Source organism: Propithecus coquereli, unplaced genomic scaffold (genome assembly GCF_000956105.1).
Source record: "Propithecus coquereli isolate 6110/MARCELLA unplaced genomic scaffold, Pcoq_1.0 Scaffold158, whole genome shotgun sequence".
Taxonomy (NCBI): Eukaryota; Metazoa; Chordata; class Mammalia; order Primates; family Indriidae; genus Propithecus; species Propithecus coquereli.
The window spans coordinates 5,162,580-5,188,619 of record NW_012140302.1 but is presented as its reverse complement, the minus strand read 5'-3'; the positions used below and the strand labels follow the sequence as shown (position 1 = coordinate 5,188,619).

The window sequence follows — 26,040 nt, the reverse complement described above, 5'->3', positions numbered from 1 at the left end:
AGCCACTGAGGGAGGTGCACTCACATTTCTTCTGCAGAATGCTCTGTCTGGCCTTGATGAATGCCAGGATGTTGGAGTCCGTCTGGCTGTCACCGGTGAGGGGGACGGAGGACATCGGCCTCTCGGGGATGCTGGCGAGGACCACATGTCACACGTTACTACACCTTGTGATTGGACTCAGCACTTACCTTTCCAAATGCTTTTCCGTTTTTGCTGACTGACTTCACCCAGGAAGCTGTGTGACACGGCTGGCCTCTCTGTCACTCCCTGCCGCCTCTGTGCATTGGCCACACCAAGCCTTTTATCCTGCAAACCGGGTCATGTCACCCCCTGCCTTACACCCTTTAGTGGCTTCTCATTACTCTTGGAACAAAATTCCTACTCCGCCCATGACCTGCCAGGTCCTGTGTGACGTGACCCCCGGTTCAGTAGGCTGCAGCCACCCTGACCTTCTTTCTGTTACTTGAATATACCAAGCTCCTTCCAGCCTCAGGGCCTGTGCTTTAGCCGTTCCCTCTCCCTGGACTGCTCTCCCCCAAGACCTTCACGTAGCTGAATGTGCTTGAGGTCACCGCTGTCCCCATCCCTTCATCATCACCCCTCCTGTCCTCCATCCTTGCCTCACCCAAACCAACCGCACTTTACTTCAAGATGTCACAGCAAGTTGGTGGCAGAGCTGTGCTGTCTCAGGCCTCAGAGAAGACCTGCCACTGGTGCTGATGCTGCTGGTCCTGGCCTGTCTCCTTCTGCACCCACTTAGATGTCCTATACTTTAGGACTGTGGTCCCACCCCTTGGGCCTGTTAGGGACAGAGCCACAGACCTCTGTGGTTCCTCCCCACTTCTGTGGAAAAATTGTCTTCCATGAAACTTAGGAACGGGGGTGGGGTAGGGGTGGGGTGGTGCTGGACAGTAGGAGGTGGGCAAGTGAAGCTTCCTCTGTATTTATACAGCCACTCCCCATCGCTCGCATCACTGCCTGACCTCTGTCTCCTCCTCTCCCACCCGCTCCCCATCCGTGGAAAAATCATCTTCCATGAAATCGGTCCCTGGTGCCAAAAAGGTTGGGGACCGCTGCTTTAGGACATCTCCCCAGTGCATCCCATTCCCCACCATGGTTCAGCTAGTTGCTCTCAAGGCAGAGATTACTATTCTCCTGTCTCCTTAAAAACAGAACCATATTTAGCTAAATTGCCACAACTAAAAACCTATGAATACCTTTCCCAGCCTCCCTTGCAGCTGCGTGTGGCCAGGTGCCCAGGTTCTGGCCGAGAGGTTTGTAAGCAGAAGTGTCGTGTGGGAGTCCAGGAAATCCCTTTAGAAAGGGAGCATTATGTGCCCTTCTCCTTCCTCTTTTTCCATCAGCTTCTACGTGGAGCATTGCCCTCAGGACCACGCAGAGCAACACACGTGCCTGGCTTTGCCAATCGTCCACCCTACACCTATCACTCCACACTGTGGGAGACAGTATCTGCTTCTTTAGAAGGCAGCAAGGACTGTATATAACAAAGGGTTGTCCATTGTCACAAGTAATTTTGGGTGTCAACATTCCAGCTGCAGCTCAGCCAGAAGCACTAAAGCAGATCTGTGGCAGGGAGGGCAGGGGCTGCTGGCTCCCGTCAGTTGCCTGGGCCTTGGGGAATTCAGCCCTGGGCAGCTCCCGGAGGAGAGTACTTGGCCCGGTGAAGGCTGAGGTGGCATCTTAGACACAGGGCACAGATAGCACCAAGTGGGAAGAGGCCTTACCCACTTTGCTCTGCCCCAAAGCAAGTGCTCCCAGGCTTGAGGCCAGGCTTGTCAGCTCTTTGTCTTGCTGTGGGGCTAGTGGGCTATGCTAGAACTACCCCTGGACTGACGCCTTCCTTTTATGGCTCCCAGAACCATCTATTAATAAGGAGTTGTGTGTTGCACGGGGCCCCAGTGACCCTGGGAGAAGATTCCCCAGCTTTGAGAGTAGGCATGTATGACATATTGCGGAGGATTCCCAGGGGACCAGGGCAACGGCCAGCCTTGGGCTCTGTCTGTGCAGCTACTGGACAAGGGGCTTCTTGGGGGGAGCAGACTGGTGACTCTGGCCTACTCTGCCCACTGCAGAGGCTGTCACAGGCATCAGGGGGAGGAGAAGACCACAGACCTGTTTCCCAGGGGGGTGCTGGTGCGACTCTGTTCCTGGCTGCGTGGGCTGGGGCCAGGTGAGGGCAGGATCTTCCTGGTATATACATCACTGCAAAACACAAACCAACAAAAGCAAAAGGGATTGAGTAAGTTTATAGAAGAGAAACTGAAGGCTTATATTTAGGGGCTGTTATGGACTGAATGTGTCCTCCCAAAATGCACTTTATAGATGAGAAAACTGAGGCTTAGAGAGGTTAAAGAAATTCTGAAAGTACCCAGCTGGTAAGTGGCAGAATCCAGAGCTAGTCGCGACTCTGTGAGGCTTCAGGACCTGTGCTGTCAGCCACAGTGCTTCATTAACTGGGTTCATCTCTGCAGCGTGCTGGGAAGCACACACTGCTTACCCCTGATCACGCTCACTGCCCCCGGGTGGCCTAGCTGACCAGCTCCGTGCTCCCCGAGTCGGGCGTCAGCTCCAACAGCTCACCACGTGCAGCTGCGCCCATTGCCTGGGCTGCCTGGTGCATGCATCTTGTCTTGGATTCCTGGTTGCATGCAGTGGAGCCTAGCAGCTCCTCCTGGGAGGTTAAGGGGTTTTTTGACCCCGGTTGGCGGTTGGCCGTTTTTTTCCCGTTGCTTTTGTGATGGCGTCCCTACTCTAAGTCACGTTGTAAGGACTCAGTGGCGGATCCTTGTCCTTGCTTTGGGGTGGTCCTGCCTGGAGACAACGTCAGAGCTGGAAGAGGCCTGAGAAGTCACCTGGTTAGAACCCTCCTTTTACAGTCGGGAACACTCGGCTGAGAGGCAGGCTGGGGTTAGAGACAGGTGAGCTGGCTTTGCCCAGTCTGCGTCCTCAGTCCGCGGTACCCCACAGGCCTGACAAACTGCTTGTCCCACCCCCGAGGACGGCCCCTTCCCCAGCTCCAGCTTTCTGCCCTCTCCCATCTCAGTGGCCCTCCCAGTGGCAGGGCCTCTTCCCCTGGGCCTGCCTCCACAGGTCATGACTGGGGGTCAAACAAAAGGAAAGGAAATGAGAGCCTGGGACTTCCCACCCCATGCGCATTTCGCAGGAGTCCAGAGACTTCCGGAGCCCTCCCTCGGGAGAGTGGAGGATCCTCTGTGGGAGTCCCGGGAGGACTGCTGTAGGACCAGAGGCAGCCACAAGGTGGCAGGCTGTGCACGTTTTTCTTTGGAGGACAGTGGCCAACTCTCAGGGCTCCTGCTGAGTGTTCCTGGTGCAGACCTGGGGAAGGGAGGAGAAAAGGCTTTCCATCCGGCAGGTGCTTCTGTTATGGAGGGTCAAGGTCAGTTTGGAAGCTGTGGCAAGTTTGCAAGACCAAGTCATTTGGGCACAAATGGCTCATTAACTTAATAGTTTCCCAGTGGAGCTTTGCTCCATTCCAGAGAGTTCACAAATGCCAGACGGTGGAGGGCTGGGGGCGGGTGGGAGAGGAGGAGAGACAGCCTGGGGCAGGGCAGTGGTCACACGGTGGCAGCTGGGGGCATCCAGCACCCTCTGCAGAGGCCCAGCTGCCTGGCCTGTTGCCTCGACCAGCTCATGCGGGAGGACAGGGCAATGGGAAGGATTCGAGCTCCCGAGGGAATGGACTCCCCCAACCCCTAAGCTGCTCAAGTGTCCCTGGATGCCACAGCTCAGTTTCTGTAACCCTCAGGATTGTGCCACAGATGGCCTTTGCCCCCTCTCTTTGCTCAACCAGCCTTTGACACTAAATTCATTTCTCACATTGACATCCCTTCTGGAGTGAGAGCATACCAGCCATCAGAATGAATTCTTTCTTTCTTAATAAGGATTAATAAGCAATATTAACAATAATTAGGCTTCCTGGGTTGCCAATCAGAGTGTTTGGTGCGATCGGCCTGCAGGGCCCCAGCACCCCTGGGGAAGTGATGAATCAGATTCCCCTCAGAACCTGGCGAGCAGAGGACCAGCCCCCTGGCCTGCGGTGATCCCGTCAAGAGCGGCCTCTCCGGAGCTCAGGCAGGAGCGGCCGGCTCTAGCTGCTCTGAAATGACGCCGGAACATTTATCTGATCATAGAATGACAGTGTCGGAGGGACCCTGGCGCCCCTTACAGATAAGGCGAGGGGACCCCAAAGGGGCAGCTGGCTGGCCCAACGGCAGGCTGCTTGGAAGAGCTGTGACTGGGATTCACGTGGGACAGCTTTGTGAAGGTCCACACCGAGGGGACTCCTTGGAGGTGGCCGACGATGATCTGATGTACACTTTGGAACCCAGTGTTCTCACCGCAGGATTAAGGATCTCTTGGCGAGCACACCCAGGGATCACCTTCGACTGGAATACCTAAGGAATGTCCAGGAATGCCCAAGGCCAGAACAACATAATGTACACATGTCCCTAAGGGGCAGCTCTTGATACTAAATAAAATTGCTGCGAGGATTGAGAGTAGTGGCAAGACTCTGATGGGCCTGGGCTCAAATCTCACCACTGATTAGCTGGGTGACCCCAAGCAAATTCCTTGATCTCTCTGAGCCCATGGTTTTCATCTATAGAATGGGGACAATGAAAGTATGCACGTTGCACATTTGTTCAGCGCCTGGCCCATAAGGGCCCTCCATATATGATAGGGGCTGTTATCACCGTAAGAGAAGAAAGCCAACGCTGTCTCCTTGGAGGATTTAAGAAAAGCAATAGCTAATCCTCCACTGTGGGCTGTTCAGAGACAATGTCTGAGATGCTGTGATGACCTGGGACGGGGTCTCCTCCCTGCCTCACCCCAGTGGAATGAGCTCCTTACCACCAGATTTCTAAAGCAAACCAGGGTGGGGGACCTGCAGCCTTGGGGCCACACGTGGCCTTCTATATCCTTGAGTGTGGCCTTTTGACAAATTTTACAGAACAAACCCTTTTATTAAAAGGGGTGCAGCAAAGAAAGATGAAGCTTTTCTTGCCTTCCTTGGTGCTTGGAAAAGAACGGTCTTGAAATCGGAAGGCTGCAGGTTTTCCAGCCCTGCCGGGAGGCTCCCTTTCCAGTCTCTAGCACTTTTCTTCTTTCCTGCCTGGTGTGACCCTCCCTCCCCCAAATCTTGACACTCAAACTACTGTGGGGAGGGAATTTGGGGGCCCTGGCCGCTCACAATTGATGTGTCTTAACAAAGACTGTTCAGGACGCTCAGAGGTTGCAAATTCAAACTCACGTGCCTCCAGAGGTTGCCAGGTACCCAACTGAATGCAGAGTGGGCCGGGCGCAGGACACTAACGCTAACTGCCCGTATTGCCTCACAATAGTGCGGTTGCCTTGTTACACTGCTTTTTTAGTTTATTTTAATGAATAGACGTTTTTCTGGAAAATTTTAAGTTTACAGAAAAGTAAGCAGATAGCACAGAGTTCCCATACATTCCTTTCCCCCACCCTTACAGTTTTTCCTATTATGAACATCTTGCATTGGTGTGGTTAATTTGTTACAATTGATGAACCTATATAGGTACATTATTATGAACTGAAGTCCATAGTTTACACAGGGGTGCACTTTTTGTGCTGTGTCATTCTACGGATTTTGACAAATGCGTAATATCATATATCCACCATTACAGTGTCACACAGATTAGTTGCACTGCCCCAAGAATTCCCTGTCTTCCACCTATTCATCCACGCCTCCCCACAAGTCTATGGCGACCACTGATCATTTTACTGTGTTCATAGTGTTGCCTTTTCCAGAATGTCATATAGTTGTATAGCCTTTTCATATTGGCTTCTTTCACTAAACAATATGCATTGAAGGTTCCTGTATGACTTTTCATGGCTCGATAGCTCGTTTCCTTTTATTGCTGAATTATATCCCATTGTGTGGATGTACCTCAGTTTGTTTATCCATTCACCTTTTGGAGGACATCTTGGTGGCTTCCAGTTTTGGGCATTACAGATAAAACTGCTGTAAATAACCATATGCAGATTTTTGTGTGAACATACATTTTCAACTCCACTGGGTAAATCCCTAATAATGCAATTGCGAGATTGTATGGTAAGACTATATTTAGCTTTATAAGAGTACATCAAACTGTCTTCCAAAGTGGCCATACCGTTTTGCTTGTCTACCAGCAATGAACAAGAGTTCCTGTTGCTCCACATCCTTGTCAGCATTTGGTGTTGTCAGTTTTTGGATTTTAGCCATTCTAATAGGTAAGCAGTGGTATCTCATTGTTTTTTTAATTTCCAATTCCCTAGTGCCATGTGATGTTGAGCATCTTGTCATGCACTTATTTGCCATCTGTATATCTTCTTTGGTGAAGTGGCTGTTCAGATCTTTTGTCCATTTTAAAATTGGGTTGTTTTCATATTGTTGAATTTTTTAAAATTTCAGAATATTACAGGATACAAATGATTTGGTTACATGAATTGTTTTTGTGCAGTTTGAGTCAAAGTTATAAGTGTGCCCATCACCAAGATAGCATGCACTGTATACATCAGGTGTGAATTTACCCATCCCCTCCTCCCCCCTCCCACCTGCCTGGTTTCTGCTGAGTTTTACTATCATACGTGCATGTGAGTGTTGATCAACTAGTTCCAATTTAATAGTGAGTAATGTGGTGTTTGTGTTTCCATTCTTGTGATACTTTGCTTGGAGGAATGGTCTCCAGTTCCATCCAGGTTGTTACGAGTATAGTTCACCACTTTTTTTATGGCTGAGTAGTACTCCATGGTATACATATACCACATTTTATTAATCCACTCTTGTATTAATGGGCACTTGGGTTGATTCTAGCTTGTTGTGAATTGTGCTGCAATAAACATTCAACTGCTTGTCTTTTCTGTAAAATGACTTTTGTTTTTCCTTTGGGTAAATACTTGGTAGTGGGATTACTAGATTGTTATTGTTGAATTTTAAGTGTTCTTTTTATATTTTGGATACAAAACCTTTATCAGATAGATGTATGTTTTGCAAATATTTTCTTCCAGTATGTGGCTTGTCTTTTCATCTTTTAACAGTGTCTTTTGCAGAGGAGTGTTTTAAATTTTAATAAAATCCAACTTATTTTTTTCTTTCTTGAGCCTACACTGCTTTTTAAAACACCAAGCTAGCCAAACAAAACATACCATGCCAGTTGTTGACCCTGGGCTTAGGAGCTCACATAGGAGCTGTTTCCTAAAACTAGAATACAAGCTGAAGTATGGTACCGGGGGGACAGATTGGGAGATGTGGGAAAGTCCTAGGAAAATATCAGCCCGGTACAGAGGGCTCACTGGCTGGCGTTGTTTTAAAGATAAGATTTTTTTTTTTAGAGAATAGTTTTAGATTTACAGAAAAGCTGCAAATATAGTAGAGAGAATTCCCAAGCAACCCTTACTCAGTTTCCACTATTGTACACGTATATGTTAGCATGGTACATTTGTCACAGTTAGTGAACCAATGTTGATACATTATTATTAACTGAATTATTATTATATGTTATTGGAATTTTCTTAGTTTTTACCTAACATCTTTTTCTGTTCTAGGACCCCATTCAGGACATTGTATTGTATTTAGTCTGCGTGTCTCCTTACACTCCTCTTGGCTGTGACAGATTCTCAGACTTCCCTTGTTTTTGATGACCTTGGCAATCTGAGGAGTACTGGCCAGGTATTTTGTAGAATATTCCTCAATTGGGATTTTTCTGATGTTTTCTTCATGCTGTGATTGGCATTATGGGTTTTTGAAAGGAAGACCACAGAGGTAAAGTGCTATTCTCATCACATCATACTAAAGATACTGTCTGGCACTGTTTTTTAAAAAGCTCTCTTTTACATTTCCAACATGAGTGCTAAGTGCCCCGTCAAACCCAAAGGACTGCTCTTTGGTGGAGTAGACAGTAGTCCCAAGTATGCTGCCCTGGCGTTTGGCCTGACAGTCCTGCGTCTGAGGGATGGAGGACCGCAGGAGGCATGTGTCATTGGCTCTACCACCTGGGGTGTGGCTGGAAATAACATGGTCCGTGGGGAGGTAGAGTCCCTGCTGGATCATGCTGTCATTTAGGGAAACTGGCTCTGGGCCATCCTTGTGTGGTCCTATGGGAGGCTGCCCACCTCTCTCCTGAATCCTTGCTGGGACAAAGAGCTCCCCTGTATCTTGGCAGGCTGGCTACCCCCATCCTACCACCAACATCCCCCTCCTTCCCCAACACCCCTCCTTCTCCCATGCTGTGCACCCCTCCCATTCCCACCAACCCTTTCTTCCCACTTAGGGGACGGGACCAGGGCTTGATTGTTAAACCTCTTGCCTCTTGTTACCATGGCAGTAGGTCTACCAGCTGTCACAGTGAGAGGCTGAAGGGCTGTGTGCTCAAAGAAGCTTGAAAGCCACCGGCCTGAATGGCTAATTAAATAGTCAAAGTAATTCATTCTCCTGGCTCATACGGCCTATAAGGAGACATTTAGAGCCACAGGAAGGGGCTAAGGAGAGAGGTAGGGAGCCTTTTCTGGGTCCCCTAACACTGATGGCACGTTCTCTCCTTACCTTTTGTTAAACAGAAGCTGGGACTGGTCATGCTGGGATTCCGATGTCTGGGGAAATGGCTTCATGTGATCCAGTGAATTCACTGCTGGAGATTTTACCTATTGGGCCAAGGAGAGTTTCACAGTGTTAGCTTGAACCTAATGACATGGGAAGAAAAAGCCAGTTATAAAAGTTGGTCTATGCAATGTTTATGGCAAAAACAAATCTGACATGTAATGGCCATGGTGATGGGCAACAAAATATTGTCCTTGCTGGTAGGATTATGGGTAATGTCTGATTTATTCTTGGGGCTTTCAGTGCTTTCCAAGTTTTCCAAATTGAGCATGTATTACTTTTTGTAACTAGAAAAAAAATGTTTAAAATGTTATCTGACAACTCTCCAGAAATGCCTTCTGGTTTTGCTTCTCCTTGTCTCAAAGGCTGCCCGTTGGAGTCAGGAGAAATCCATGGACGCTTCACGTAGGCGCACGGCTCCGCCACGGTGCCCTGGAAACCCCGCGTGCCTCCACGCAGGCCTCCGGAGCAGGGCTTACATCGCGCCGATCTAAGGCTTGGCAGACTGCCCTGTAATCCCCCCCCCCCGAATGCGAGAGCACAGGACGCTGGGAGTCCTTGCTACAAGGCTGTTTCCCACTCGCCCCCCCACCCTCCCGGGAGGCCGTCCCAGCACAGTTTCTCACTGCCGTCTTTGTTCTGATGAGGTTTCAGGCTTCCTGCCTTGGCCTACTTGGGGAACAGCCACAGGCTTTGAAATTGCTTAGTGACAGCATGGAATTGGCTCCTCTGCCACAGGGTGTCCCACTGTCCCTGTTGCTGTCAACTGGTCCCTCTGGTTTCAATGACATCCTGTAGGACAGGGGACACATGGAGCTGACACTTTTGGCTACTGTGGCTTTCACTGTCTATATAAGTAATACACTGTCTGAATCTGTCAGCCTTGCCTAGACACTTCCTGAGTCACTCTGGATGTCCTCGTCTGCCGTTCAGTGGCCATGCTCCCTCGGGCACTGCTGTGGCTGAAGGCCTCGCTGCCCGATGCACCGGCGAGGTGGGACTCTTAACCCGGAGCCCACAGACAGAATCCAGGGGCTCTGTGAATGCGTATAGGAACCTATTACATCTTTATTTCTCCTCACTTCTACCTGAAATTTAGCATTTCTTTCAATAATAAATGTAGACAACAAACCACAGTAGTATTAGCAATACCTGTGACGTTGTCACCAATAGAAATCATGCACATTTTCTTATCACATTACAGTTCGTGCAGAAATGTTGAAATACTGTGTTCATCATTACTTTGAAATTATGGTAAATATTCGGCCCACCCTTAGGTCCTCTAAATTAATGCATTTTAAAAGTGGTATACATATTACTATACCATAACTTTGCTTTTGAAGTATTTTGATAACTATTTCAATCTAACTGGTTTTCGTTGTAATCTTGTGTATTTAATTGTATCCAAATGTTCTTCTCTATTGCCCTGTCACATGGCACTTGGTAACGCCGGTTATTGCTTGCCTGTGTCCTTGGGCAAATATCCTCTCGGATCTCAGTTTCCTCGTCCTTAAAATGAAGGGATCAGCCTGTTAGATAATGATCAAGGGTCCCGCTAGCCACACAAGTTATGTAATTATGAGCATTTTGTCACTTCCATTGTACCACAACTGAGGAGTTACATGAGGACAACTGAAACTGAGATTCTCTGCTAACACTTCTTAAGAGGCTATTTTAACCTTTGTAGTAATATAGAGACCTTCTAAGAATTTGTCTAGGAAATATACAAAAATTTATCTACAGATACATTTCGAGTAAAAACTAGAAACAACCCAAACATTCAACAATAGGAGATTGGTTAAATCAATTAAAATATATCCATACCATGAAACAGTAACAGCCTTGAGAACTGTAGCTGTAGAATAATAACACGAAAAAGTAGGCAGGCTATAGAATTAAGTTAAAAAAGCCATTTGTGATACTTGGACACCAATATAATTCTATTTTTTATAAAAATATACAGATGGATATGCATATAAATAAAGATAAAATCATATAATCCAACATGTTAATATTGGTTATATTTAAGTGGAGGGATTATGGTGATTTCTTTGTTTTTTTGCATAGTAAAATTTCTATAAATAATATATATAACATATAATATATATTATTTACATATTCTATATATAATATATAGAATAAAATATATGACTCTGTTATAAGAAAAACAACAAGTGGTGTCAATACGCTATCACGGGGGGATATCACACCAAGCATTGGTGGCACACCCATTGGTTTGGGGAGTCACATCTTCCAGCCCTCATCTTTCCATGCATCAGGTGGTTATTTTAGACACTAGAGCAAAGCAATAATTACTCCCTGATCTTTTGTAGTCCTTGTCACTACGAGGGGCACCTGCTTTATGAGCAGGGGCTGAGGATACATGGGCTTGCGGTTCAAAGCCCCCCTTCTCTGTCTCCTGACAACCCACGGGGGCACATGACTGGCCCCTCCCTGGCTGCCCCGATGCTCTCCAGACCGTACCTGCAGGTTGCTGGCCTCCTCTGCCCACCAGGCTTCGAACTCTTTCTGTAGCTTCACCTTGGCTTTGTCCATGAGCAGCTGCAAGTGCTCGATCTCCACCTTCAGGGCTTTCAGGCGTGCGAACATTGTTTTATAGCTGCGGAGGAATCAGAGAAGAGTCAGTGTGCTGCTGTCTGGAAAGCCCTGGCACAGAGGGGTGCAGGAAGTGGACAGGGCCAATGCCTCCAAAGCCTGCAGCTCTGTCCCGTTTCCCAGGGCCTGGGACCCTACAGGTGCCAGGATATGGCACCAGGGTTTGAGTCCATCATGGAGAAGCAGAGTGAGGCACTTTGTCCATCAGGCCCATGGGGATGTGTGTGTGAGATGAACAGCCCCTCCTCCAAGAGGGGGTTATTACTCAGGGGCAGGCATTGCTCTAGACATTCAACATATATAAACTCATTTAATCCCCTTCACAACCCTATGAAGAAGCTATTATTATCATCTCCATTTTACAGATTTGGAACCCGAGGCATGGGGAAGCACAGAGCTCGCAGGGAGCCAGGATTTGAACCCGGCAGTCTGGGTCTAGAACCAGTCTTCACTCTCACTGTCCTGCTGCTTCACCTTCACGCTGAGGATCAGAAGTCACAATACTGTTTGTTCCTTTGCATGTTCTCTGTTGGTTTGGGGAGCGGTGTAACGAGTCAGACATTGTCAAACAGGAAACAGTCCACCAGCCAAGCTGAAGAGACAACTTGGCTTCTGAGGTGTCGCTGAGATTGGAAACGTGGACCAGGGGGACAAGGTGAGGGTGGAGTAAGGGACACGAGAAGAATGGGCTGTAAAGAAACTGAGGAAAATAAATGGGGCAAGGGAGGAGGTGGACCACTGGGGAGGACCCGAGGGGCGCAGAGCAGCAGTGGTGTGTGTGGTGGGGCAGTCAGGGCATTCTGGAGAGAGATGACACAGTGCACGGCTGTCAAGAGAAACAGGAGACCTGGCCCGGGGCTTTGTTCTCCTGGGTGTGAGCGTGAGTGGGTGTGGGGTGCTGGTGGGGAGGAGTGTGTTGCAATGATACCATCAGCTCCTTGAGGCAGGGGAGGTGACTTGGTTAGCATCTCTAGAACCTACCCATGGCATGGAGGAGATAGCATACATTCGTTGAGTGCATAGATGAAACAATGAGCTAAGCAGCTGGACTGGGATGTCCAGCGAGATCCTGTGACCATGCTCTGTGTCAGTAATGGCCACCTGCCTGTTTATGCTTGAGGCTCTTCACTCTGCAAGTAAACTCATTTTGGGACCCTAAATGGCTGCATGAGGGTGTAATGTTCTCAGAACTCAGGAGGGAAGTGGGCTAAAGCTGCAGGCGTGAGGAAGACCACCGTGGTCACACTTCTTGACTCCCCTAGGTGGCAGCAGTAGACAAGCCCAGTTGCTTCCCTGGCCTGGGTGGGCCTGTTCTGCCTTCTAACCTCATCCTGCCAGAGTGCACCTGTAGTCCCAGCTACTCGGGAGTCCGAGGTGGGAGGATCGCTTGAGCCCAGGAATTGGAGGCTGCAGTGAACTATGATCAGGCCACAGCATTCCACCTGGGTGACAAAGGCCCCATCTCTAAAAATTAAAAAAATAAAATAAAAAATAAAAATAACCTCACATTGCCTAGGGTCCTGCTTTTGATACCTGCCTGCCAAAGGCAGTACCTCCTCCTACTTTTTTAGGATGCAGTTTCTGGGTCCACTAGTTTCAGCCCTGGGGCTTGGTTGCTCTGTCCTTGAGGCCCTGGGATGCTGGGGTCAGGCTATGTGTGGCTAAGAGCAAGGGCACCTTCTCTTTTCTTCTTCCAGTTGTGATCGCAGCTTCTCTTCCTGCAGGTCTGGCATCGACGGCATGGCCATATTCTCTGAGATCCCTGTAGAAGGAAGGTAAAAGGAAAAGTGTGACATTTAGGGCAGATGACAGGGTTCAAGTGCATCCCAAGATGAAAGGGGACCCTGTGAATTCCTTCTGGGGCCTCTGGATGGCAACCTTTGCTCGGCTGAAAGCCTGGAGAGGAGCGGCTTCCAGGATGACCCTCCCTCCATTCAACATCTGCCACGGGAAGGGAATTCTTCCCTTCATCTCTACTAATCCTTTTACTGCTGAGCTCACTCATTTCCTCTGGAGTCCCCAGGGAAGATGCAGAATAGCATTTCCCCATCTTCTGATAAAGAACTCTTCACAAACCAAAAAAAAAAAAAACCTCTCTAAACCATCTCACATCTTTCTCTGCATCAGTTGAGGTGCTGGATTTTCTAGCCTCAGAGTCATGTCCCCTGGTTTTCAGTTCCCTCTACAGCAGGGGTTCTCAAGCCTGGTCAACGCGGGTGACGTCAGTATGCAACCAGGGCTGAGAATGAGCCTTGGCGACAGGCCTGGGGCAGGGCTGAGCGTCTCAGCAGTGATCGGCTTGTGCCCACGGCCTGTGTCCTCACTCATGTGACCTCTGTCTGGACCCCATTTGGCTGCCATTGTGGCCTGGTTGCCCACTCTGCCTGGTGTGCTCTGAAGCTGGTCCCTTCCTAGCCTGGTGTGCGGGGTCTGTTTATCCTCCAAGAGTCTCTCTGTGGTCGCACTGCATTTCTTAGCCCCATGGAAGATATCTTAGAAGTCGCACAGCCCTGCTTTTTACTCCATGTAGGGGAGAATGAATCTACTATGGTCCAGGTGCTTCTGGACATGCTCAGACTTAATCCTTATAGCACTTATTTGAGATAAGTATTATTATTCCTGTTTTACAGATAAGGACATTGAGGTTCAAAGAGGTTAACCTGCTCAAGGTATGTGGTTGACTTTAGGAACCTGGATTTGTTTGTTTGCAAGGGCCTTGGATTCAAAAATTCCTTCTATAACATTCCTGACAGATGGTCATCTGCTTTCTGCTCAAGCACTTCCTGTGATGGGAGCTCGCCGCTTTGCAGGATAACGCATTTCATTGGGGACAGCTGTGTCTCCTCTTACTTTTAGCTGAGACCTTCACCACTAATGTCATCACTACTCTGGCTCTTTGGAGCAACATAGCATGCCCTTCTTCTTAGTCTGATTGCCCCCTGAATACCCGAACAGTAACAGCAACATCGACATGTGATGTGTGTCTGTACCTTTTTCCCAGGTTGACTCTGCACAATCCCTCATCTGAGGATAAATTACTTTCTAATTTATCTCAAGCATATACCCTAGATCTGGACACAATACTTCAGAGAGGTCTGAAAAGTCCAGGGTAGAGAAGGACTCCTCTTTGCTTTTGAAAATTTAATTTCTGTAGCAGGTGAATTATAAACAATGACCATTTATTGAGTGCCTTCTATATGCTAGGTTCTGCCAAGTTCTAGTAAGCACTGGGCTAGGTCCTCTACTTAACTTATTGCTAATTCTCGAACTAACCCTGCAGGGAAGGCATTACCATGTCATTTCAGTTAGATTCTTAGTCTCAGAGAGGGTCATGCATAACCCAAGGTCACACAGCTAGTAAGTGGCAGAGCTGGGATTTGAACCCACTTTTTTCTCTAGTCCCAAAGAGCTACATGTTTTCCTGGGCCAGCCTCCCTAGCACTGCTTCTGTTTTCAGCAGCTTTGTGGTGGTTGTCCCCTATTAAGCTTGTGGTCAGTTTAAACACTTTCATGTTTTTTCATGAGTGATTGTCAAAGTGCGTCCTCCTTCAGTGCAATTGTCCTTTTGATCCCAGAGGCCACACTTCACATTTATCGGTGGTCTAGCCTGCTGAGAGGTCCTTATTCTGTCATGCATTATTCTTCCCCCTTTGGCTCCCTTGTTAATTTGTTACCTGTGTCTTTTATGTCATTAACATATTGATAAATATGCTAACTAGATCAAGATTTTGTTCTTTGTCTTCTAGGTACCAGCACCCCCTCTTCCTTGTGTCAAGTGACAAGTATAAACTGACTGAGCAAGTATTTTATTCTGTCACTTAAACACAGGAAGTGCAGACACCACAGACTTCCCAACTGAAGACTGCACTGTCATCTGCGTGGGTGCATCGCACGGCCTTAATGAGGCAGACTGCCTGTCGCTACCCCAATCCCCCAAGGCACAGGCACAGGAAGCCCCGGAGGGCAGGAACCAGATCCTTCTGCTCTGTGTATGTTCCCCCGGTGCTTGGCTCGGCTGCCATGCACCGGGCACGCTCAGTGCCATGCATGTTTGCTGGCTCTGTCTTCTTTGAAAGATGCCAGGCATGCTAAACTGAGGGAAGTATCTTAATACAAACTGATAACAGCAGGACTTCAAATGGATGGACTATTTCTTTCCCTATAAGTTTCAGAAATGGGCCCATGTGTCTTACAGCCTGCTGAAAAAGAAACACTGTGAATCTCCTTCTTCCTTTGAATACTTTTGAGCCCACCCCAAGGGGCAGCCCTGAGCAATCGAGTGAAGCCCTGTCTGCTCTGCGGTGACCGGCACCGTGCAGGAGGCTGCTGGGGGTGGGTGAAGGAAGGGCGGCTGGACGTGCACAGGGAGCGTGACTTTGGCTGGCAGAGGCAGCCTCAAGGGCTTCGTGAGCGGGTGGGCAGAAGGTTGGAGGGAAGGCCAAGGGGGACTGGTCTTCGTTGTAAACGCTGTGGCTGCCCCATCATGAACGTGGAGCCTTTCTGTAGGAGGGAGGCTGGTGCCTCTCCCCCTGGCTGGTTGTCTTTTCCCTGGTGTCTGGGAGCTTTCCTGGTCGATCACAGAGTTAGAGGCGCCCTGGAAGTGTGTGGAGTGTTCGGTGTGTCAAGGAGCCTTGAGGCGAGGTGAACACTGAGTGCAGCTGACACGGCGGGGGAAGATGATGTCAGCTACCGTCGGTGGAGGCCCTTGGCCCAGGCACTGTGTCCCACCTCATTCATCCTCACCACTGCAGCTGGCGGGTATTATCACCTCTGCTTTACAGTCAAGTAGACCAAGGCTTAGGGTGAGCAGGTGGCTTGTGCAATGACGCAAAGCTAGCAAATAGCAGGGCCAGGCTTTGAATCCAGGTCCAGTCATTCGCTCGTTTATTTCACAAATGTTTATTGAGTGTCAACTCTGTACCTGCCCCTCTTTTAGGAGGACTCTAGTGGGGAAGATGGACACTAAACCAACAAAAGAACTGAGTCTGCAAGGTAACACCAGGGACTGAAAGGGGCTATGAGGAAAGGTGGAGAGAATGACAGGAGAGAGGGCGGGGCCGTCTGAGGAGGGGACATTTGAGCAGCGACTGAACGGAGGGAGGGAACCAGCACGCACAGATCAGGGTGCGGAGTGCAGTACAACAGCAGGAGCGAAGGGCCTGAGATGCCTGCCTGCCTGGTGTGTTTGGGAACAGGGAGGAGGTCGGGGTGCTGAGCAGCTGGTAAAGGAAAGAGGGGTGGGAAACTGAGGCCAGACCACACAGGACCTTGTGGGCCATGGTAAGGACTCTGGCTTTGAGGGAGGTGAGAGGCTGGAGGATTTTGAGTAGAGGATTGGCTTGATTTATTCCTTTGATAGCTGAGTCAAGCTGCTTTGTGCTGATTGAGACAAAGCTACTCAAACTGAAGACTAGTTAATGTAGGGTGGCGCCAGGATGCTGTGAGCCTCTTGAAAGGGATTGGGAAAGAAAGCTGGGGCCAGGGACCTTGGGCGGCCAGAATGAGGGCACAGCATACCCCCAAGACACAAGATACCCATGTTGTCATGGCAATCAAATGGGCCGTTGCCCAAGGTGATGTCTGCTTGGTGAAATACATTGCAAGCCCACCAGGAGCCAGCCTCCCGCTGCTCTGATGTGTTCTGAGGCTTGTCTCCACACTGCCTTCTGGAGAGAGACGGGGACTGGGAACTCAAAGGGAGCCAAACAAAAGCGACTGGATGAGAACAGAGGGAAAGGGAGTAACCAAAGGGCATTTGAGTTTGTAGGTCCTGGTCCTCACTGGCACTCTGGCCAGGGACAGAACCTCTAGTCACCTGACAGGCGGCACAGGGAGCCCTCTTTTCAAGGACAGCATTCTGGCTTGGACAGCAGCACAGAAGGTCACAGCCCTGGGTAGCCAGTGAGGTCACACTGTTAAACCGTGGGGGCAGCTGGCTCCAAAGCAGTAGAAAAGGATGAGAAAAGGGTTTCATTCTGTGGCTGTAGAGCTGAGTGTCACATAAGGAGGAAGCTTGGAGCAGCCCAATGTTGTAGTACCTGGAACTTCCAGTAGGGGAGGATGCATAGTTCTAGGCTGACCCTATCGCTGAAGTGTCCGGTGGTTGGGAATTAGCAGCTCAAGGACAAGAGGGGCTCTTGCTGAGAGGGACAGCCAAGATACGGACCCCCTCCTACCTGACACGATTTCATGATTTCATCTGGAAAGGTCTCTCTAACTCCCCTTCTCACTTCCGCATACCCTCTTCTCAAACACTCTTTCTCTCTCTCCCCCCATGTAGATATCTGATGTCTGAAACGTGCAGACTCATTTCTTTGGTTCAATGGTTCTCAGCTAGGGGTGTACATCAGAATCACCTAAGGAGCTTGTAAAAGCTCAGAGACAGCTGGGCCCTGCTGGAGTAGGTTTGGAGTTAAAATTTTCCAGCAGTGTCCCCTGGTGATTCTGATGCACACCCCTTGTTAAGAAACATTGCTTATGGCTTTGAGCCCAGTTTCATTGCAAGCACTCCATGCAGGAGTTTCGGAGAAGACAGGACCTGCATGAGATTAGATAGGATGACAAGTGGGAGCCAGTACAGCCCCCATGGCCCTGCTCAGCTTCCAGACCTTTGGGAGCCACTGAGGAAAGAGGGGAAAGGGCTCAGGGATTTTCAACAAGGGAGACACACTTTCTGCAAGGTTGGAGCCATCTGCGCTTGGCCCTGTGGGTGCTCGATAAAATCTGAGTAATGATTTCGACTACAGAGCTGCTACATTGGCCAGGTACTTCATGTGCATTGTCTTGTACGACTTCCACAACCCCCACTCCAGACAGGGGCTGCTCCGTCCAGAAGCACACTGCTCGTAAGCAGGGACAGGATGAGAACCTAGCTCTGTCTGACTTCAAAGCTGGTGTTTTTCCTCTGTAACTGATTCCAGTAATGAAGGAAGCCACAGGGCAGATCACTGAAGGCTGTATTGACTTGTCCTTGGTATGTGAAGGACATGAATGCTTTTCCATGAATGCTTTCCACATCTGGGGCTGGGGCCCAGAGAAAGTCTCAGTCTCTTCCCTGGGGACTGGCCTGTGAAGACTGCCATTTACTAACCAAAATCCATGACTTGTGCCCCAATCCCACTTGGCATTTGCAGCTTATCTGCTGGGTGTGAGAAGTTGTCTACCTGTTGGAGCCTGCCGCTCACCAAGGCCAGCCTGTGAATACTCAGTCTGGTCCATCTCCTCGACTGTGTTAGGAAATCCAAGGAGGACAATATTGAAATTTCCAACCATGCATCAAAGCCCAAAGGGGCCCCATGGGCTGAGCAGAGCAAAGGCTGTGAAGCCAACATGGCCGCCGCTCTGCCTGCACCCTGCATGGGAGGAGGCAGTGACTTATGCGGCTCCACCACGGCAGACAGGACCTCAGAGCCAGGGAGGCACTCCAGCTGGTCACCTCAGCTATCCAACTAATGATTCATTTGCCGAACACCCACTCTGGGCCTCCTTGGGGCTGAACTGTCTTGCAGAACCATAGATCACTCAACCTCACCTTGTTTGGGAAGTCAAAGTGTCCGTTCTTACAGAGATTGATGGTGTCAGTAACTCAGTTATCACAATGGTCAGAGGCAAAGATTCTGGCTTCCCAATCAGACCATTTCCTGTTTAATGGCTCAAATTTATTGTCATCTGGAGTAATCGCATGCTGATGGGTGCTCAGTGCCACCATCCATCTTGGTGTTAATTCTGTGTAACACCTTAGCTGCCTGTGGCGTGCCCACACTTAAGGGTGTGCTGAATGACCTGCGGACACATGGCTGGGCCTGATAACTTCTCAGGCACGCTCATCCCCACCGCCTCAGTCCCTGCACTCACTGCCTCTATCTTGCCTTCTGGAAGAACAGGGCACCCTCTGACAGGATAAATGGCCACGCTTTGGTACAATCAGAAACGTGCTGCATGCCTGCTTGAAGCAAACCACAGGCCCTGGCAGCTCCTTCATAGAAGGCTGTCCACAGACTCTTCCCGTGTGAATAATCTTCCCTGCTACTACACTGGGCCTCTGTCCAAGATCATGCCCCTGGGATGGTGGCTCTCTCCTTTGGATGTGTGCCTTCTCCCCCACTGTGCTCCCTGTGGAGGATACAGGACATACAGTCAGACGGTCAGCTGCCTCAGGGCCAGTCAGCAGTATAAGGAGACGCTAGGGGCAGAGGCCATACACAGGAAGGACATTTCTAGTCTCATTACTTGCTTGAGCTTGGCACATATCCCCTTTATGGTCACCTCCGTTCAAACAGGAGCTCACTTTTCCTCATATTGCTCCACGATCCCTTCTGCTGGAACCCCAGATCTGTCTTTTGGTCTCCAGTCTACATTTCTCTTATCACAGCCACTTGGCACCTGGCATGGTGACCTCTGGATCCGACCTCTTCCCCAGCTCAGGGCACCTCTCCCTCCCAGCCCACCCCTGCAGAGGCAGGTCTGTGCCCGCCTTCTAGCCCACCATGGCTTTCTCACTCCTCCCTGGGAAGTGTGCTCATACTTCTGAACTCAGGGTTTCTCGCAGAGCCCCAAATACCTTGACAATTCTCCCTCCTGTCACGTCGGCCTCACAGACTGGTGGTGACCACATGCCTTGGTCTCTGTGGCTTTTCAGAGAGAATTTAGTAGGAAGCTTGGCATCCCTGAAACCCAGTTATATCTTTATCACACTAGACCCAGCCAGTGTGGAGTATTCTCAGGACACATATAACCTGCTGGGGAGGGCAGTTTTTCTTGTACCCAAGAGTGAACCTTCCTCCTATGGAAACTTATCCTGGTGACGCTTAGTGGGGTTCACTCAATTCCCTTGACTGGATTATTGCAGAAACTTCAGGACTTTTAAGAATTGAGTTAAATATCTTTAATAAAGCCGTCTCCCTCTACTTTTGGAAAACAAACCTGCTACTAGCTAATTTATAAATTAATCTGTTCATTTGGCAATAACTTATCATATATTAGAGTCAAAAGTGAGTCTTGAGACAGACCAACAGAACTGGCACAATTTCAAAGTAAAATGGCAAGGACTGGCTGGATGCCCAAAGTACTCCCATCAGTGTGAGAAAAGGGCCAAGATAAATGTTTGATGAGAATTCCTTTAAAAAGGGCTAGCAGTTTGCCTTAAGCCTACCTCGTCTCCCTCCCTGGGGACTGTGTGTGGAGGTGCTCCTCTCTTCCCCAGAGGCAGTGAGGGAGGCTTGAAAGAGACCACTCAGAAAGCTTGGTAAGAATCCTGGGGCATCTGTGTGTGTGTTGAGGGGCAAGAAGGGCCACAGCGCACTGATGTCTGATTCCCATTCAGGAGATCTAGAGGGTGGGACGTGGGCAAATGACCTGCTGGGGGCAAGAGCCAAGAGTTTCTGCTGCGTTCCTGTTGACTCAACAGGGGCTCCAAGTATGGAAGAAAGGTTAGGGTCACCTTGGATCTGTGGTGTGCCACAAGTGTTTCACAGCCAGCTCTCTGGAAGAAAAAAAAGCTCTGATTTGTAGTGTTTGTGTATTTTTGTGGTGCAAATACTCTTGTCATGGCCAATTTCAATCTGCCAACATGATGTTCCTGGATTCGGAGTTGGGAAGAGATGCACAGCCAGCCCTGACGAGCCAGTGTGAGCTGGTTCCAGCAGGACTTGTGTTCTCTGGCATACTGCTTAAGACTTAGATCCTTTAACGCCTACAGGGCCAGCGGGACCTTTGGAGAAAGAAGACTGGAGGTGGGCCACAGGATGCCTGGGGGCTGTGTGCTGGACCTAGTCCTATGCCATCTGCTCCTCCAAGTCTGCCCTCTACCTTCTCCTGCCCTCCTCTGCTTGTGCCCCGGGGGGTGGGCAGCTATGACAATGGGCTTCCTTACCCTCTCCCCTGGCTGGGCTCAGCCAAGGGGAACATCAGCAAGCAATGGAGGGGTGGCAGGAGAGAAAGGCCGAGCTATTTCTTCCCTGAGACAGCTTTGTGGAGGGTACAGGGGCTCACGAGCAGGATGTGAGGCTTGATCGAGCCACAGCTCCTGTCAGATGGCCAGGGCCTTTCTGCACAGCCCTTTCCGTCCTCAAGTTCCAAAAACTGTTCACTCCTCTTGCCCCCCAGGCCTAGGGACAGCGACGCTTCCTGCCGTGCTGCTCTTGGCACTTCTGGGATGCTGCACTCTCCCTTGTGGTTTCCCGACCCTATGCTCGCACTTTGTAAACAGGTCTTTAATTTAATCCTCTTCGCAGTACCTAATTTGAGCACTGCCATCCGCTTCCTCTTAGGACCCTGAGCCATGCAGGTTCAAAATGGGTAAGCAACTGTCCCAGTAAGGTGCATTCCCTCAGATCAAGGGACCAGCTGATGAGGGACCTGCAGAGACTCACGAAAGCACCCCAAATGAGGAAGGGTCAGCTTTCAGCACCCACCAGGCCCAGAGCATCCACATCCTGTTACAACAGCACCACTTCAGTGAGACCTTTCCCAGCTGCCCTTCCTGGGGAAACTGAGCCTTAGCAGGCTGATGGAAGAAGTGACTTAGAAAGAGAGAAGTTGCTGACCATATCCCTCCTTTCCTCCTGGTGGTTGGCCTTAGCTGGGGTAAGAGAGAGAAGTCTTATCTTTGAGTAACATTTACATTGTTAAGACTGCAGTTAAAATGACCATTTTTTTTGCTGTTTGTAATTAACAATTCAGTATAGGATTACTCAGTTTCCATCCAGGGGCAGAGGAAGAACTATCCCTCCCATGAGGATTTAGAGATACAGTGGGAGAACAACAAAAAAGTAGCCTACACGCCCTGTATCGCTCAAAACGTCAGATGCACCATCTGCAGCCAGTAAGTCCCTACCAGAAATTACAATGTGCCTAGAGAAGAAAATGAGAAGCAGTAAATTTTCTGTTTTTACCTTTAAGTAAATTGATCTTACATAATCAGGAGTGAGGAGAATTAAGATTAATCAGAATTGAAGTGGGATTCACTTTTTACTACCACTTCTACTATCACAATGATTCCACTAAAACAGTAATTTTTGTTTGATCTATGAACCCTTGGAGTCTAATCCTTCATAGAGTTCTGGGAATTATTATAAGCCCTTTCAGACACAAAAAGTTCAGAGAAATGATATTAATGGCACCCATGTCCCACCTCTACATATTGAAAAATCTAAATAGTTTGCTACAGTTATTTCAGTTTTTTAAAAAATAGAGCAATACAGAATTAGTGGAAGCCTCCTCCACAATCTGCTATCCTCCCTCTCCAAAGATAATGCTATCCTGATGGTATGTAGCCTTCTCTTTGTGTTTTTATATTCTCACTCTATATGTTTAATGCCCCTTAAACATATAGATGTTTTAGGCATCTTTCTGTATTCATGTTATCTTTCACAATAAAAGGTGAAAATCTCTCACTATCTTTTAGTAAATGGCATTGAAATTTTTGGAATTTACATAAATGGTATCATTTCATATATATCTTTCAGCAAATTTCTTTCTATCACCATTGTGTTTTTTTTGTTTGTTTGTTTTGTTTGTTTTTTTTTATTTCAGAACTAGAGCAGTGGGCAACCCCCGGAGCCCCAATCCACTCCTTGTGGCCAGGTCCACAAGCCAAGCCTCAGAGGCACCTCCGCACTCATTTCTCTCTGTGGTACACAAACACTGCTTGTGATTTCCGCCACCTTTTGTAAATCCGAAGCCCTATGAGAAACACCAGCCTCACTGCCTTTCCTCTCCACTGTTACATATCCCCTCACAAATGAACTGTATTCATCACAGCTGCGGAGAATCCTTTTAGATCCACGACAATCGTCATAGCCATAAAACAGATACTGGAGCTTCCCATACCTGCCAGGCAGAATCATTCACAATTTCCAGAAACATCTTTTACAACCTATAAACAGCGGTTTCCAGAGTGGTCCCTGGAGCAGGCAGTGGCACCAATGGGAACTTCTTGAGGACAAATTCCCAGGCCCCAGGCCCAGCAATCCTTGGTTTCACAAGCCTTCTAGGGGACTCTGCTGTGAGAACCACAGACGACAGTATCTTCACGAGCAAGTAATTAAAATAACCGCATGACAGAATGCAAACCCACGCGTGGCTCTTAACACAAGCAATTGTAGTCAAGTCCCAAGGAGATGGAAACCTCCAGGGAATCAGGCAGGACTGTGATGCCCTTGGGAGCCCTGCACTTCCCACCTGGGATCCACTTCTGCCTTTGTATGGAAGAGGAGACTTCTTGTATTGATGAGACTAAATTAAAGTGACTGCTCTAATGAATGCCTCGCCTACACACACACACATTGGCAGGCAAGGCACTGAGCACCGTGTATTGACTTGACGATGTTCATTCATTTTAGATGGATTTTCTTCTCATTTATCATTCTGTAGGAAAGACCCCAGCCCAAATTCAGCCTGGTCAGTCAGCCACATCTAGATATTTTTCAGAACTGAGCCCCCATAGACCCCTGGGGACAGTGTCCACAAACCAAGCCTCAGAGGTCATATTTGAAGACAGTTGTTTGACCTTGCTGGTTTTCAGCACTGTTATCAACACTGTAAAATATCCGCTTTGTTCCTTTAAATTTTCTCCTTCCCAGCCAGCTACCATTGTATTTTTGAGATTTATTCATATTGCTACATGTATATCTACTTTACTCATTTTAAATTGTCTATGGTGTTCCATTGTTCAAGATACCATAGCTACAGCGCATCTATCCACCCTCTTACTGGGGAACTTTGGGTTGTCTCCTGTTTTTGTTTTTGATTGTTTGTTTATTTGACTATTGTGATAAGCATCTCCTTGGTCACAAATGTGACACCTTCTTGGGTTTATGTTCCTAGGCACAGACTTGCTGGGGCATGGGGTTTACATATCTTCAGTTCTACCAGATATTGCCAGAATCATCTTCAAATAGCTGTTCGTAGATTTTAACGATACAATTTACTCCTCCCTGCATCTCTTTTCTTTTACTTTCCTCCCACTTTTTTTTTTGTTGTTGTTTAAATAGAACCTGCTCTGCTGCACTCTCTGGCTGTTGCCTGCCCACAGCTTTGCCCTGAAGTACTCCTACATTGTATATTCTGGGTGGGCTCCTGCCTCTTTGCAATAGCTACCTCATAGTTTCCTGAATATACACCAATATTTTCAAAATATCACTTGTTGGTTATTTAGAACACACAGCATCCATCACTTGTATTTCTGCACAGCCATCCCTGGTTTCCTGTTCATAGGTCTTTCCCAAACTCATCATCAACTTCTCTGGGGAGATAGGAAAGACTGACCCAGCTCCATTACACATGCAACAGAATGGTTCCTGGGAAACACCAAAATCTTTCTTGGGCTGAGATATGCCAAGCACGAGTGGTGATTTTTATCATGAATAAGGGAAAGTGAGGTCAGATAGGGGAAAGATATCCTGTGCTCATAGAGTGGAACAATTAATATTGTTAAAATATCCATTCTATCCTAAGAAATCTATAGATTTAATGCAATGTCTGTCAAAATTTTAATGCAATTTTTTACAGATATAGAAAAACTATCCTAAAATTCATATGGAAGTACAAAAGACCAAAAAGAGCCAAGGTAATCTTGAGCAAAAAGATCAAAGCTGGAAGCATCACACTTTCTGTGATGCGTGTTTGCCATCACACATGGGTACTGGCAAAAACAGATACATCAACCAATGGAACAGAATAAACTCATGCATTTATGGCCAATTGATTTTTGACAAAGGTGCCAAGATCACACAATAGAGAAAGAACAGTCTCTTCGATAAACAGTGTTGAAAAAAACTTGACAGCCATATGCTGAAGATTAAAATTGGATCCCTATCTCACACCACATACAAAAATCAACTCAAAATAGATTAAAGATAATATAAAGTCTGTGACTGTAAAACTACTAGAAGAAACATAGAGGAAAATCTCCATGACATTTATCTAGGCAATGATTTTTTCGATATGACCCTGAAAGTACAGGCAACAAAAACAAAAATAGACAAAAGGGGTTGCATCAGATTAAAAAGCTTTTGAACAACGAAGGAAAGAATGAACAGAGTGATGAGACAACCGAGAATGGGGGAAAATATTTTCAACCCATACATCTGATAAAGAATTTATATCCAAAATATATAAGGAACTCAAACAACTCAACAGCAAGAAAACAAATAACCCGGTTAAAAAATGGGCAAAGGACCTGAACAGACATTTCTCAAATGAAGACATCCAAATGGCCAACAGATTCAATGCTCAACATTGCTAATCATTAGGGAAATGAAAATTAAAACCACAATTAGATGTCACCTCATACTTGTTAGAATGGTCATTATCAAAAAGATGAAAGATAAGTGTTAGTGAGAATGTGGAGAAAAGGGAGCCCTTTTACACTCTTGGTGGAAATGTAAATTAGTACAGCCACTATAAAAAACAGGATAGAGGTTCCTCAAAAAATGTAAAAACAGAATTACCATATGATCCAGCAACCTCACTTCTGAGTATATATCCGAAGGAACTGAAATCATTATGTTGAAGAGATATCTGTACTCCTAGGTTCATTGCAGCACTATTCACAATAGCCAAGACATGGAATCAACCTAAATGTCCATAAGTGGATGAACGGATAAAGAAAATGTGGCATATACACACAATGGAATACTATTCAGCCTTAAAAAAAGAAGGAAATTTTGTCATTTGTGACAATATAGATGAACCTGAAGAACATTACACTAAGTGAAATAGCCAGGCATGGAAAGACAAATACTGTAGGACCTCACTTATATGTGGAATCTAAAAACATTGAACTC

At 47.8% G+C, this 26,040-nt stretch overlaps 1 protein-coding gene across 1 annotated transcript in view; it reads right to left on the bottom strand.

Annotated features, from left to right (window-relative positions):
- The window catches only part of KIF6 (kinesin family member 6), a 480,713-nt gene that overhangs the window by 15,153 nt on the left and 439,520 nt on the right, over nucleotides 1-26,040 (bottom strand). The window contains exons 15-19 of the mRNA XM_012640809.1: nucleotides 12,932-13,016; nucleotides 11,123-11,258; nucleotides 8,585-8,682; nucleotides 2,134-2,223; nucleotides 7-131 (exon numbers count right to left, since the gene is read on the bottom strand). Coding sequence (XP_012496263.1) covers nucleotides 7-131; nucleotides 2,134-2,223; nucleotides 8,585-8,682; nucleotides 11,123-11,258; nucleotides 12,932-13,016 — 534 coding nt within the window. The remainder of the gene's footprint in view (nucleotides 1-6; nucleotides 132-2,133; nucleotides 2,224-8,584; nucleotides 8,683-11,122; nucleotides 11,259-12,931; nucleotides 13,017-26,040) is intronic.